General features: G+C 38.7%; 1 protein-coding gene and 1 pseudogene across 1 annotated transcript; both read left to right on the plus strand.

Moving 5' to 3' along the window:
* The first annotated feature begins 1,792 nt into the window (after positions 1–1,792).
* OR2AE1 (olfactory receptor family 2 subfamily AE member 1) lies at positions 1,793–2,916 on the plus strand. The gene has a single exon (XM_026019627.2). The coding sequence runs from the start codon at positions 1,842–1,844 to the stop codon at positions 2,799–2,801; it is 960 nt and encodes a 319-aa protein (XP_025875412.1). The 5' UTR covers positions 1,793–1,841; the 3' UTR covers positions 2,802–2,916.
* Positions 2,917–14,196: 11,280 nt separating this feature from the next.
* On the plus strand, positions 14,197–14,819 carry LOC112935782 (protein FAM98A-like; annotated as a pseudogene).
* Positions 14,820–15,053: the final 234 nt, after the last annotated feature.

Below are 15,053 nucleotides of genomic sequence, written 5' to 3' on the forward strand. Positions count from 1 at the left end.
TAACTGAATCTTCAAAAAGCTGTTCTACTGTTCTATCAAGACAGTTCTTTCAAGATGATAGTGTGGTAAGACTATTAGATTCCATGAACATGGGCCCAATCTCACACTTCATTTGTTGTGAAATGAGTTCCTTAGTCAGAAGCAATGGTTCTTGGAATACTATTATGGTGAATAAAACATTCTGTAAGTCCACAGGTGGTAGTTGTGGCAGTAGCACTGGAGGCAAGGAAGGCAAAACCATACCCAGAGTAAGTGTCTATTCCAGTCACAACAAAATTGTGTCCCTCCCACGATGGAAGCAGTCCAGCATAATCAGTCTGCCGCCAAGCAGCTGGCTGATTCCCCTGGTGAATGCTGCCATATCAGGGACTCTGTGTTGGTCTCTCGTTGGCTGACTGGGCACCAGCAGTGTCTGTAGCTAGGCTGGTTTTGGTGAGTGGAGGTCCATGTTGCTGAGCTGATTCCTGCCCCTTTGGCCACTTTGCTTGTGAGTCCATTGGAATGAACAGGAGTGACTGAAAGAGTGTTAACTGATGTCACAGAATGGGTTGACACTTAGGATGATTTTTTTTGTGGACAATAGTAATGGGTATTTCTTCCTTGTTTGTTATAGGAATATTTTGCATATTTTTGGTTGTATGCAGGATAGTTATGTTAGGCAGAAGGATGACTTTGTTGTGTTTGTTGGTTTAAGGAGATGCGTATGAATGCCAAACTAACAGGGGATGGGCTCTGGTGGTCTTGAAATGTGTCAGCTTGCCTAAGGTGAACTATACTTCTCAGAATTCCCATTTTTGTACACTTTTGTTGAAAGAGGGCTATAGGAGAGATTCTAAGGGAGATTAGAGGGTGGAAGGGAAGCCCCATTTTGTAACTTGCATATGTTGTTGCTGATCTGCTGACTTACCTCATTGGTATGAGGCAGCAACTGGGCCTGAGTTGCTCTACCTCCCCCTGGATCCTCCTCTAGTTTCTCTGACTTCTGGGCCAAGTGTGCATGGTTAGCCTCACTAGGAAGGGCCCCAGCTTCAGCAAGATAGCCATACCAACAATTCCAGAAGCAACAAGAGCTGATGTGGGTTTTAGTCTGCCTTTGTGGGTTTATTTAAGTTCATGCTTGTGGGTTCCAGCCTGCCCTTGATCTAATGCACTTCATTTCCATTTCCCTTCTTTACCATTAGCCCGATGGACTTCAAGTTCCACCATCAGACACTAAGGTGAGAGCCTTTTATATAGACTGCTTAACCAGCTTTCACAATTGTGTAAGGCCAAATTTCTGAACAATCCATTAAGTGCATATGTATATACCTTTATACTTACAAAAAATTGTACACATATATACTTATAAAAAAGTATATATCTAATATATATAATATTTAGTGCATATATAAAGTATATATATATATTTGTAAAAGTATATATGTGTATAAAGATATACACATATATGTGTGTGTATATATATTTCTTCCTTAATGAGGAGAGGCTTTTGTTTTGAAGTTTGGCACTTAATAGAATCTGTTCTGGAATTTCAGACTTACATTTGTACTGAGAGATTTGAAGTTCTTTCTTTCTTTCTTTCTTTTCTTCTTTCTTTCTTTTTTCTTTCTCTTTCTTTCTTTCTTTCTTTCTTTTCTTCTTTCTTCTTTCTTTTCTTTCTTTCTTCTTTCTTTCTTTCAGTTTAAGAATTAGAGCTGTTGAAGAATGAGAAATAGAAAAAAATTCTCTTCACAAATTCTTTGGTAGATCAAAAGGTGCTTACTGTCTTGTGTGCTGAACCCCAGTATTTCTGATATCACATTTCACCTCTGCTTCCTCTTTCCCCAGAGACTGAGAAAGGGGAGATGTGGCAGAGGAATCAGACCTTTCTGGCAGACTTCATCCTTGAAGGCCTCTTTGATGACTCTCTCATCCACCTTTTCCTTTTCTCCTTAACCATATTGGTCTTCCTTATTGCAGTGAGTGGCAACACGCTCACTATTCTCCTCATCTGTGCTGATGCCCAGCTTCACACACCCATGTACTTCCTGCTCAGTCAGCTCTCCCTCATGGATCTAATGCATGTCTCCACAACCATCCCAAAGATGGCTACCAATTACCTATCTGGCAAGAAGACCATCTCCTTTGTGGGCTGTGCTACCCAGCACTTCCTCTATTTGTCTCTGGGTGGTGGTGAGTGTCTTCTCTTAGTTCTCATGTCCTATGACCGCTATGTTGCCATTTGTCATCCACTTCGTTATACCATTCTCATGAACAGAAAGGTGGGATTGATGATGGCTGTCATGTCATGGTTGGGGGCATCCATAAACTCTCTAATTCACACAGTGATCTTGATGCATTTCCCTTTCTGTGGGTCTCGGAAAATCCACCACTTCTACTGTGAGTTTCCAGCTGTTGTGAAGTTGGTGTGTGGAGACATCACTGTTTATGAGACCATAGTGTATATCAGCAGTGTCATACTTCTCCTCCTCCCCATTTTCCTAGTTTCTACATCTTATGCCTTCATCCTCCACAGTGTCATTCGGATGCATTCAGCTGGGAGTAAGAGAAATGCCTTTGCTACTTGTAGCTCTCACCTCATTGTGGTTTCTTTCTGGTTTGGGGCCTGCATCTTTTCATATATGAGGCCCAGGTCCCAGCGTACTCCATTGCAAGACAAAGTTGGTTCTGTGTTTTATAGCATCATTACTCCTACCCTCAATCCTTTGATTTATACTCTCCGGAATAAGGATATAGCTAAGGCTCTGAGAAGAGTGCTAGGGAGAGATATTCTCACTCAGAGACAGCAATTGCCATTTCCCTGAATATAAGAGTGGAATGGGATAAGCTCCCTTAGTTGATCTGCATAAGCCTCTAAGATTTTCAAGAGTCCAGATCCCTGATGACTACTGCAAAAATGAAGTGGTTAACACACAATTCCAGTATTCTAATTTGCTCTCAGGCATCTAAGTACCGTAGAATATTATCGTAGCCCATTTGGGCTGCTGTAACAAAAATACCATAGGCTAGGTGGCTTAAACCACAAACATTTTATTTTCTCACAGTTCTGGAGGTTGAGAAGTCCAAGATCAACCACTGAAATTACTAGACACTCCTTTATTTCTTTTTGATTTCTTTAAAAAAACCTTGCCAAAACATGTTTCCCTAAGTGAAATAAGTCAGATAGAGAAAGACAAATACCATATGATTTCACTCATATATGGAGTTTAAGAAACAAAACAGATGAACATACGGTAGGGGGAAAATAAAGAGAAGGAAAAAAATCATAAGAGATCCTTAATTATGGAGAACAAACTCTGGGTTGATGGAGGGCAGTGGGTGGGGAGTGGGATAGATGGATGATGGGCCATAAGGATGGCACTTGGGATGAGCATCGGGTATTGCAGTATGTGATGAATCACTGAATTCTACTCCTGAAACCAATATTGTATTGTATGTTAGCCAGTTAAAATTTAAATAAAAATTTTAAAAAAGAAAAAAACCCAGCACTCTACATCTTCTGTCCTCTGCTTCTATTTTATAATACTATTTTGCACAATGCTGCATATTATATTATATTATGTTATGTTATATCATATTATATTATATTATATTATATTATATTATATTATAATCTGTCTTACTAGGATGTGAACTGTTGAGGGCAAGGACCTTACTTTACTATTGTCTCACCAGAGCCAAGAAAAGAGCCTGACATGAAAAAAGTACTCAGGAGCTATTTGTTGCATAGAACAATAAACAAAGGAACCTAGATTGTTTTAACTATCCCACATGACATTAATGACATTTAACTCAGAAAGGGGAAGAGATTATAAAAATGAATAATATAATAAATGGCTTGGCAGATATCCTTGATCTCAGACAGCCAAATGTTAATCCCTTGTAAATGCAGAGAGGTCTGATGTCTCAGTGAACTTTTCTGGGGTCTAATGGTTTGAGGGATTCCAAAGTAAAGACAAATTTCTATATCTTGCTTCTCTCTGAGTTAAAAAAGTCATGAATCTCTGGGACCTTCTTCAGATGAATCACACTTTAAGTTTGACAGCCAAGTTATGCCATTTTCCACAAGAAAGCATTTTCCTTTTGAGAAACAGCTTTCTGGTATTCTATAAGATGAGCCACTAGTTGGGTGCCATCTTACCCATGTAGCTCTAAGGTTAGATTTGCCAAGTAATACTCCAGTATCAAGTAGAATGGACCTTTGCCTGTGTTGTTTCCAAATGTGCAAGGGCTTTGCACAAACAGTGAGCTCACAGTCCCAAGTAAATAGAAGTGGTTCCACTGCTACCTCTCTTTCTACACATACAAGTATGACCGTGTCAGGAATGCTTTAAGATTATTTGAGAATGAAACAATATAAGCCAAATTTATGGATGGTTATTCATGTAATACTAGCATCTGCCAAAAGTAAATAACACAGTGTTGTATGGGCTTCCCTTGAGAAGAGATATAACACTATATCTCAGTATTATAATCATTCTTTATATAGTCTAGATATTAATCCCTTATCAGATATATGGTTTAGAAATCTTTTCTCTCATTCCATAGGTTGCCTTTTCATTCTGTTGATTGTGTCCTTTGATAAATGGAAGGTTGTTTGTTTTTTACAGATTTATGTATTTGTTTGTGAGAGAGCAACAATGAAATAACCAGATTTAAAAATGACCTAAAGGGGGATGCCTGGGTGGCTCAGTGGTTTAGCACCTGCTTTCAGCCCAGGCCGTGATCCTGGAGTCCCGGGATCAAGTCCCACATCAGGCTCCCTGTGTGGAGCCTGCTTCTCCCTCTGCCTATGACTCTGCCTCTCTCTCTCTCTCTCTCTCTCTCTCTCTCTCTCTGTCTCATGAATGAATAAATAAAATCTTTTAAAAAAATGACCAAAAGGCTTGAACAGACATTTCTCCAAACAGGTTATACCAATGGCCAACAAGCACATGAAAAGATGCTCAGTATCACGAATTGTTAGGGATATGATTAGGGAAAAAAATCAGCTCAAATTGGATTAAAAACTTGAAAGTAAGACCTGAAACCATAAAATTACTAGAAGAAAATGTAGGGGGTAGTCTCCTTGACATCAGTCTTGGCAATGAGTTTTTGGATTTGATACCAAAAGCCAAGGCAACGAAAACAAAGACAAAAAAATGGGACTATATCAAACCATAAAACTTCTGCACAAAGAAAATATTAGCAAAATGAAAAGGCAACCTACAGAATAGGAGAAAATATTTGGAAATCATATGTCTGATAAGGGGTTAATGATACAAAATGTATAAGGAACTCATCTAACTCAATAGCAAACAAAAAAATCTGATTTAAAAATGGTCAGAGTTATATAAAAAAAAAAATAAATAAAAAAATAAAAATGGTCAGAGAAGGGATCCCTGGGTGGCGCAGCGGTTTGGCGCCTGCCTTTGGCCCGGGGCGCGATCCTGGAGACCCGGGATCGAATCCCACGTCGGGCTCCCGGTGCATGGAGCCTGCTTCTCCCTCTGCCTATGTCTCTCTCTCTCTCTCTCTCTCTCTCTCTCTCTCTGTCTCTCTCTGTCTCTGTGTGTGTGTGTGTGTGTGTGTGACTATCATAAATAAATAAAAAAAATTAAAAAAAATGGTCAGAGGAACTAAATAGTTTCCAAAGAAGACATGCAAATGGCTAACAGGCATATAAAAAGATGCTCAACATCCTTAAAAATCAAGGAAATGCAAATCAAAACCACAATGAAGAAAGGGGAACCCTCTTGCACTGTTGGTGGAAATGTGAACTGGTACAGCCACTCTTGAAAACTGTGTGGAAGTTCCTCAAAGAGTTAAAAATAGAGCTGCCCTATGACCCAGCAATTACACTGCTGGGGATTTACCCCAGAGATACAGATACAGTGAAATGGCAGGACACCTGCACCCAATGTTTCTAGCAGCAATGTCCACAATAGCCAAACTGTGGAAGGAGCCTCGGTGTCCATCTAAAGACGAATGGATAAAGAAGATGTGGTCTATGCATACAATGGAATATTCCTCAGCCATTAGAAATGACAAATACCCACCATTTGCTTCAACATGGATGGAAATGGAGGGTAGTATGCTAAGTGGAGTAAGTCAATCGGAGAAGGACAAACATTATATGATCTTATTCATTTGGGGAATATAAAAAATAGTGAAAGGGAATAAAGGGGAAAGGAGAGAAAATGAGTGGGAAATATCAGTGAGGGAGACAGAACATGAGAGATTCCTAACTCTGGGAAACAAATAAGGGGTGGTGGAAACAGACAGAGGTGGGCAGGGGGTTGGGGTGACTGGGTGAGGGCACTGACTGGGACACTTGGCGGGATGAGCACTGGGTGTTATGCTATATGTTGGCAAATCGAACGCCAATAAAAAATATACGAAAAAACAAAAACAAAACAAAAACCACGATGAAATACTCCCCCACACCTGTTTGAATGGCTATTACTAAAAATATATAAATGCTGGCAAGGATGTGGAGAAAAGGAGCAAAGAGAACCCTTGTGCACTGTTGGTAGGAGTGTAAAGCAGTACAGCTACTACTGAAAACAGTATGGAGGTTCCTCAAAAAATTAAAAATAGAACTACCATATGATCCAGCAATTCTAGTTCTGGGTATATATCCAAAGGAAGTGAAATTACTATCACCCCAGGTTTATTGCAGCATTATATATATTAGCCAAGACATGGAAATGATCTAAATGTCCAAATCCATCTATGGATTGATTACTGGGTAAAGAAAAATGCACGTGTACACACACACACACACACACACACACACAGAGGAATTTAATTTAGCCACAAAAGGAAGGAAATCCTGCTATTTGCAGCAATATGGATGGACCTGGATATCATTCTGTCTATTCATTATGGCGATTGGTTGCCCACAATGTGAAGCTACTTAACACTATTGAATTGAACGCTTTTTAAAAAATTTAAATTCAATTTGCCAACATATAGTATAACACCCAGTGCTCATCCCATCAAGTGCCCCCCTCAGTGCCCATCACCCATCTACCTCATTTCCCTACCCACCTCCCTTTCAACAACCCTTTGTTTCCCAGAGTTAGGAGTCTCTCATGGTTTGTCTCCTTCTCTAACTTTTCCCCCTCAGTTCCCTTCCTTTCCCTTATAATTCCTTTCACTATTTCTTATATTCCATGTATGAGTGTGAACTGAACACTTAAAAATAGTTAATAGTAAATTTTGTTATGCGCATTTCATCATAATTTTAAAAATTTATGTAAAAAAATTAGGTTGGGTTGAACACAAAGCACTTTCATCATTTTTTTAGCACTTTCATCATTAATGAAATATTCATTTAGTTTTAAAAAAGGTATGATCCCAAAGCCTATTATAACATAAATTTTAATGGAAAAAATACCAAAAACATTCCCATGAAAGCCAAGAAAAATACAAAGCCTACTACTACAAATACAAAGTTACTACTACTATTAAGCATTATATGATTTTGCCAATATAATTAGAAGGATAAAACTTGAGCAGAAACATTTTATTATATTAATTTTCATATGTTAGATGTCCAAGAGAATCACTTACAATTAACTGGAACCAACAAGTAAGCTCAAGAAATGTACAAGAAACAATGCACTACTCAACTCAAATAACCAATCAGAAAATATAACAAAACATTAATAAATCAAGTTAAAATGAAAATGGAGATAAAGCACATTCCCTTCCACAATTTAATCTTTAAATTCAAAATGATTATAGTTCAAATCTCTTAGTATGTATTATGGAATCTACCAAGACAATTAAAAAAGTCAAATCACAGAGAAAATCTGTAAGATAAGCACAAAATAACTGAAAAAGAGCAACCATGAAGAACAGGTACTATCAGCTGTCAGAACATGCTATGAAATCCAGGAAATTCATTCAAGGAAAGAATCAATGAAAGAATAGTGAATTCAGAACACAAATTTATATATAAGAATTTAGTTTATAGTAATGACATTTCAAATCAGGGGGAAAATGATATAGAACATGTATATATCCATGTCAAGATGTGGGGAGAGAATGATCAAATACTGCTTAATTTTCAGCCTTTCTAAATATTTTATGAAATCACGAAATAGAGCCTTAAAATATTTTCTTCTAGAGTTGTTTTAATAAGATTTATTTATTTATTTAATTATTTATTTTAGAGAGAGAGTGTGTGCAAGTGGAGGGAGGGGCAGAAGGAGACGGAGAGAGAATCTCAAGTGAATTTCACGCTGAGCCCCATGTGGGGCTTGATCTCATGATCCTGAGCCAAATCAAGAGTGAGCTTAACTGACTGAGCCACCCAGGTGCCCCTCTCCTAGAATTTGTTTTACCACTTAATCTTGGCAAGTTTTTCTTAGTTGGCTTTGGGAGAATATTCCAGCACTTTGAAGCAAAGATGGTTCCTAGTAACCCAGCACTGGAAGCCCAGATAGAAAAGATATCTACAGCTGCCGTGACCTTCCCTTTAGTGCTATTATACACAGGGGGGGATGTGATTCAGGCACTAGAGAACATCAGTATGCTGAATGTCAGGAACTTGGTTTCAGTGGAAGTGTCAGGGAGGCTCCTGGCCAGGAAAGCCAAGGTGAAGCTTGCAAGGGCCAAGGGACCTGAATATCCTAAGGAACGGTAGAACATAATGACAGAGTTCTTACTGCACACAAGGAATCGGTGAGTAGATGGGAATGGCAGACTTGGTTGCCTCTAATAGTAACCACTACCTCACCTTTCTCCCTGGTGTTGTGATCTTGAAAGCCAGAACTACAGAGATTTTTCTTTTTTGTCAAAATGGTGGAAACAGCCACAGTGAACAGGACTCCAAGTGTCATTTGTTGGAGGATGCAGGTGGCAGTAATGGGATGGCCAAGGAAGAGTAAGGAGCAGAGGAAGCACAGGATGAGGTAGATGAACAGGATGTAACTGAGAGATTGGTTATTAGGTTTGACATGGGAATTTCCCTATATTTCACAAAAATCCCAAGAACCAGAGTTGTAAGGGCATACAAAGGGCTGCACAAGCAAGCACCAACCCCACAGATCTTCAGGACCCAAGAAAATCACAACCTTTAAGAGACAATGACCAGATCACTATTTGGGTATTGATTGGACACTTCATACATTGCTTCATATTTGGCAATAAAAACAAAGGGCCATTATCTTGGATTCAGTGAATCTTATGAGCTCCCCAAATACTCACATTTGGCCAAATTGCTAAAATTAGACACCAAATAAAGGAATGTTACAGAGAGAAAAAATCCAAGTTATCTATTTTTTCTTGGTATATCAAGGGCCAAGCAGCCCTGAATCACTTGTTTTGCTCATCTTCCATATGCAAGGAAATAAGTTTTTTCTTATAAACAAAAATTATACCCAATCATATCACTTAAATATAGGTAGAATAGGACATATCCTGGATTCAGTCACTTAAAAGCAAGCATTTATCGATTACCTGCAACAACACAGATAATATCCCAAGTTCTGCAGATAGAGATGACAAGACAAAAACTCTCACTTAAGAAGCTTCAAAGTTACATTATTTCTGCTGAGTAATTGCAAGCCTATCTCCTATTCATTATCACTTCCACTAATTTGTTCAGATTTGAGTAACTTCTTTTTTAACAAAATAACTCCCTAAATGAGACTCACTGTCTTCAGTCTTGAATATTTCTCATCTCTCATTCATTCAATCACACCTATTGATGTTTCTTTTTTTCTTAAGATTTTATTTATTTGAGAGAAAGAGAGAGTGTGTGTGTGAAAGTGAGTGAGAAAGAGAGTGAGCAAGAGCGAGGTAAGGGGCAGAGGGAGGAGCAGACTCCCAGCTGAGCAGGGAGCCTGATGTGGGACTGTATTCCTGGTCTTCAGGATCATGACCTCAGCTGAAGGCAGATGCTTAACTGATTGAGCCACCCAGGTGCCCCTGAAATTTACATTTCTAATAAATTCCCAAGCGATGTTGATGCTGTTGGCATAGGTTTGAGAGCCACTGTTCTAGATAAAGTCTAAACTGCTAGCAAAACATAAAAGGTTCATTATTATCTAGGTTCTGCCTACTTCCCTTGTAGTGCCTTTTTTGAGGCAGTAAGCTAGAAAGAATAAAGAAACTAGATTAAATCCACACAAATCTTAAGATTATTTGTTCCAACTCTCTAAAAAAAGTCCATGGCATTTTGAAAGGGATTGCATTGAATGTGTAAATTTCCCTGGGTAGCATAGACATTTTCACAATATTAATTCTTCCAAAAGACCCCGAATAGCCAGGGGAATATTGAAAAAGAAAACCAGAGCCGGAGACATCACAATGCCGGATTTCAGGTTGTACTACAAAGCTGTGATCATCAAGACAGTGTGGTACTGGCACAAAAACAGAATCATAGTTCAATGGAACAGAATAGAGAACCCAGAAATGGATCCTCAACTCTATGGTCAACTCATCTTCGACAAAGCAGGAAAGACTATCCACTAGAAAAAGGACAGTCTCTTCAATAAATGATGCTGGGAAAATTGGACAGCCACATGCAAAAGGATGAAACTAGACCATTCTCTTACACCATACACAAAGATAAACTCAAAATGGTAGAAAGATCTAAATGTGAGACAGGAATCCATCAAAATCCTAGGGGAGAACATGAGCAACACCCTTTTTGACTTGGCCACAGCAACTTCTTGCAAGATACATCCATAAAGGCAAGGGAAACAAAAGCAAAAATGAACTATTGGGACTTCATCAAGATAAGAAGCTTTTGCACAGCAAAGGATACAGTCAACAAAACTAAAAGACAACCTACAGAATGGGAGAAGATATTTGCAAATGGCATATCAGATAAAGGGCTAGTATCCAAGATCTATAAAGAACTTATTAAACTCAACACCCAAGAAACAAAAAATCCAATCATGAAATGAGTAGAAGACATGAACAGAAAATTCACCAAAGAAGACAAAGACATGGCCAACAAGCACATGAGAAAATGCTCTGCATCACTTGCCATCAGGGAAATACAAATCAAAACCATAATGAGATACCACCTCACACCAGAGAATGGTGAAGATTAACAAGACAGGAAACAACAAATGTTGGAGAGGATGAGGAGAAAGGGAAACCCTCTTGCATTGTTGGTGGGAATGTGAACTGATACAGCCACTCTGGAAAACTGTGTGGAGGTTCCTCAAAGAGTTAAAAATAAAGGGCTGCCCAGGTAGCTCAGTGGTTTAGTGCTGCCTTTGGCCCAGGACGTGTTCCTGGAGTCCCAGGATCCAGTCCCATGTTAGGCTTCCTGCATGGAGCCTGCTTCTCCCTCTGCTTGTGTCTCTGCCTCTCTCTCTCTTTCTCTCTCTCTCTCACGAATAAATAAATAAAATCTTTTTTTTTTTTAAAGAGTTAAAAATAGAACTACCCTACGACCCAGCAATTGCACTGTTGGGGATTTACCCCAAAGATTCAGATGAAATGAAACGCCGGGACACCTGCACCCCGATGTTTATAGCAGCAATGTCCACAATAGCCAAACTGTGGAAGGAGCCTCGGTGCCCACTGAAAGATGAATGGATAAAGAAGATGTGGTTCATGTATACAATGGAATATTACTGAGCCATTAGAAACAACGAATACCCACCATTTGGTGCAACATGGATGGAACTGGAGGGTATTATGCTGAGTGAAGTAAGTCAATTGGAGAAGGACAATCATTATATGGTTTCACTATATAGGGAATATAAAAAATAGTGAAAGGGATTATAGGGGAAAGGAGGGAAAATGAGTGGGAAATATCAGAGAGGGTGACAGAACATGAGAGACTCCTAACTCTGGGAAACAAACAAGGGGTAGTGGAAGGGGAGGTGGGCAGGGGGATGGGGTGACTGGGTGATGGCCACTGAGGGGGGCCCTTGATGGGATGAGCACTGGGAGGTTTTTTTTTTATTATTGGAGTTCGATTTAAGCACTGGGTGTTATATGTTGGCAAATTGAACTCCAATAAAAAATATACAAAAAAAAGGAAACTAAATTGAATGTACACCTGTGATATTCCAGGCACTCTGCTTGATATATCATATATCTCATTTCTCACACAATCTTGTGAGGCAGGTAAACAGTATCCAACCATTTTGCAGAAACAATTGAGACTTGAAGAGCTCAAATAATTCACCTAAGATCTTGGAGGTAGTGAAGGCAAGGCTAAGATCCAGCCAGACACAAGACCAGGGGGCTGGGCTGGGATGAAGCAAATGAGATGCTGGGGTGGGGGTGGGAGTTGGGCAAAATTTAAGCACTCACTTTTCAGAGGCCACCCATGGCCTTGCAGGGCCCAGAGAGAATCAGCACTTGTTTAAATTTTGTACCCCAGGCACTTCATCTTATCCTATTCCTGGCCCTATTCAGAACTATCTGACTCCAAAGTCTGTCATTTTTCCAATGCACACCTTTTGTTAACTTTATTTTTTTATTTTTAATAAATTAATTTTTATTGGTGTTCAATTTACCAACATACAGAATAACACCCTTTTGTTAACTTTAATACTTACTACAACCCTTTCTCTTAAAAAGCCATGATTCTCTTAGAATTAGAGGGCTTAGAGAAGTTTCTGTATTTTTTTCTCAATAGGAATTTATCAAGATTCAATTTCATAAATTTATCATTAAAAAGAAACTGCAGGGAAAATTCATTTATAAAATGCTAATAAATTAATTTAAAATAATATATTAGACAATCTCATCAAGTTCGTTAAAAAAATAGCACACTGCAGTCAATTGGGGCTTTTTAAATGTTTTCAAATGCAAGAACGTGAAATAATATATAACTTAGAGTTAGGCAGTAGTGAATTCAAAGTAGTTAAAATATTGGCATCAATTTTATTTTTTATTTATTTTTAGAACAGTGGGTTTTTTAAAAAAAGTTTATTTATTTATTTTTTTAGTAATCTCTATACACAGTGTGGGGCTTGAACTCATGATCCCAAGATCAAGAGTTGTATGCTCTTCCAACTGAGCCAGCCAGGTGCCCTGTTATCAATGTCATATTAAATTATAATAAATAAAAACAACAAAATTCCTGAAGTTTCCTTTTTCTTTAATTTCATGGTATAGTTCAAATTGAGTGAAAATCATCCATTTTCTGGAGGTTTGGTGGATTTCCCATGGGAACCTGTCTGAACCTAGTGCATTTGGGGGTGGGTACCCCTCTGATATCTTTTTTTAAAGTTTTTAATTTTGATTCCAATATAGCTATATGCAGTATTATATTAGTTTCAGGTGTACAATGTAGTGATTCAACACTTCCATATATCTCCCTGTGCTCATCACAAGGAGTGACCTCCTTAATCCTCGTCACCTACTCCCACCCTTCCCAGCCTCCCCTCTGGGAACCATCAGTTCTCTATAGTTTAGTTTGTTTCTTTCAACACTATATCAAAATCTTAAAATAAATCTATCTTTAATCTCAAAATGTTCCATTATCCTCATACCTGTGCATATAACACTTGCTTTTTCTTCTTCCTGGGACACCATTTCTTCCCTTGTATACATGGCTGACTGATTATAAACACCTGTCTCTAAATGAACTTGAATAATCTCACCTGAGAAGCGTGCCCACTAAAGGATAATTGACTCCATATTTCCTCAAGACATCCTGTTTATGTTTCTTTTTAAAAGTTTATTAATTAATTGATTAATTAATTAATTTTATTATTAGTATTTTAAAAGATTTTATTTGTTTGTTCATGAGAGACACACAGAGAGAGGCAGAGACATAGGCAGAGGGAGGAGCAGGCTCCCTGGAGGGAGCTTGCTGCAGGACTCAATCCTAGGACCCTGGGACCACGAACCAAAGGCAGACGCTCAACCATTGAGCCACCGAGGTGCCTGAAGTTTATTTATTTATTTTAATAATCTGTGCACCATTGCCAGGTTCAAACTCCCTACCTCAAGGTCAAGCGTCACATCTCCAGCTGAGCGAGCCAGACACCTCTCCCCTCCTTTTTATATTTCTATAATTACGTTTTTATACCTTATTGTACTTTACTTGCCTGCTTATATCACTAGGCTGGAGACATTCAATGGCAGTGTGTCTTCTTAGGAAAAAACAAGATTTGGAGTTAAAACAGTATTCAAAATTGGGCTTGTCTATTTACTAAGGGTCTGATCTTACTATTAATTTTGTGTGGGCGTTGCCGGCCAAGAGGGGAGCCTGAGACTCAGAAATTTGAATACCACAGTAGCATGGAGTGTGACCTCATGGAGACTGACATCTTGGAGTCGTTGGAAGAGCTAGTTTACAAGGGTCCACTGTTGGAAGATGGTGCTCTGTCTCAGACAGTCTCTGCTGGAGCCAGTTCCCCCGAGTTACCAAACTCTGTGCTTGGCTGGTGTCTGAATTAAGAGTGTTCTGTAAACTAGAGGAAAATGTGCAAGCAACTAACAGCAACTAACAGCCCGAGTGAAGCCGAAGAGTTCCAGCTTGAGGTGAGTGGGCTTGAGGTGAGTTCCAGCTTGAGATGAACTGTCCATATCTGTCACTGACATCTGGGGATGTGACCAAGCGGCTTCTCGTTCAGAACTGCCTCCTTTTGCTCACATACCTCTTCTCAGAACTAGAAGCTGCCAGAATGCTCTGTGTGAATACTCCTCCAAAAAAAGCCCAAGAAGGAGGCGGTAGTGAGGTCTTTCAAGAGATGAAAGGCATATGTATTGCTCTAGGAATGTCCAAACCTCCGGCCAATATAACTATGTTCCAATTCTTCAGCGGGATTGAAAAAAAAGTAAGACCTTTAGTACCAGATTGTAGTGTATTAAAGGCATAGTTCTACATTTGTTTGAAATGAATCAAGTTAATTTCTCGTAATGGGAACCTAATGTGAATATTATTGATTGTTGCTAAATGAGTTTTGGGTTTAAATCCTATCTACTTTAAAGAGAAATTAGTATTTTACTATTTTTTTGAACTTGTTAGCATGTTTCTTTTTCAAAAAGGAAACTTTACACTTTGATTTATAAGCTGAAATAAACTAGGTATAATGTAAAAAGAATGAAGACTTAAGTCCTTTTAAAAATTTTATCCTTGA

Source organism: Vulpes vulpes, chromosome 3 (assembly GCF_048418805.1).
Source record: "Vulpes vulpes isolate BD-2025 chromosome 3, VulVul3, whole genome shotgun sequence".
Taxonomy (NCBI): Eukaryota; Metazoa; Chordata; class Mammalia; order Carnivora; family Canidae; genus Vulpes; species Vulpes vulpes.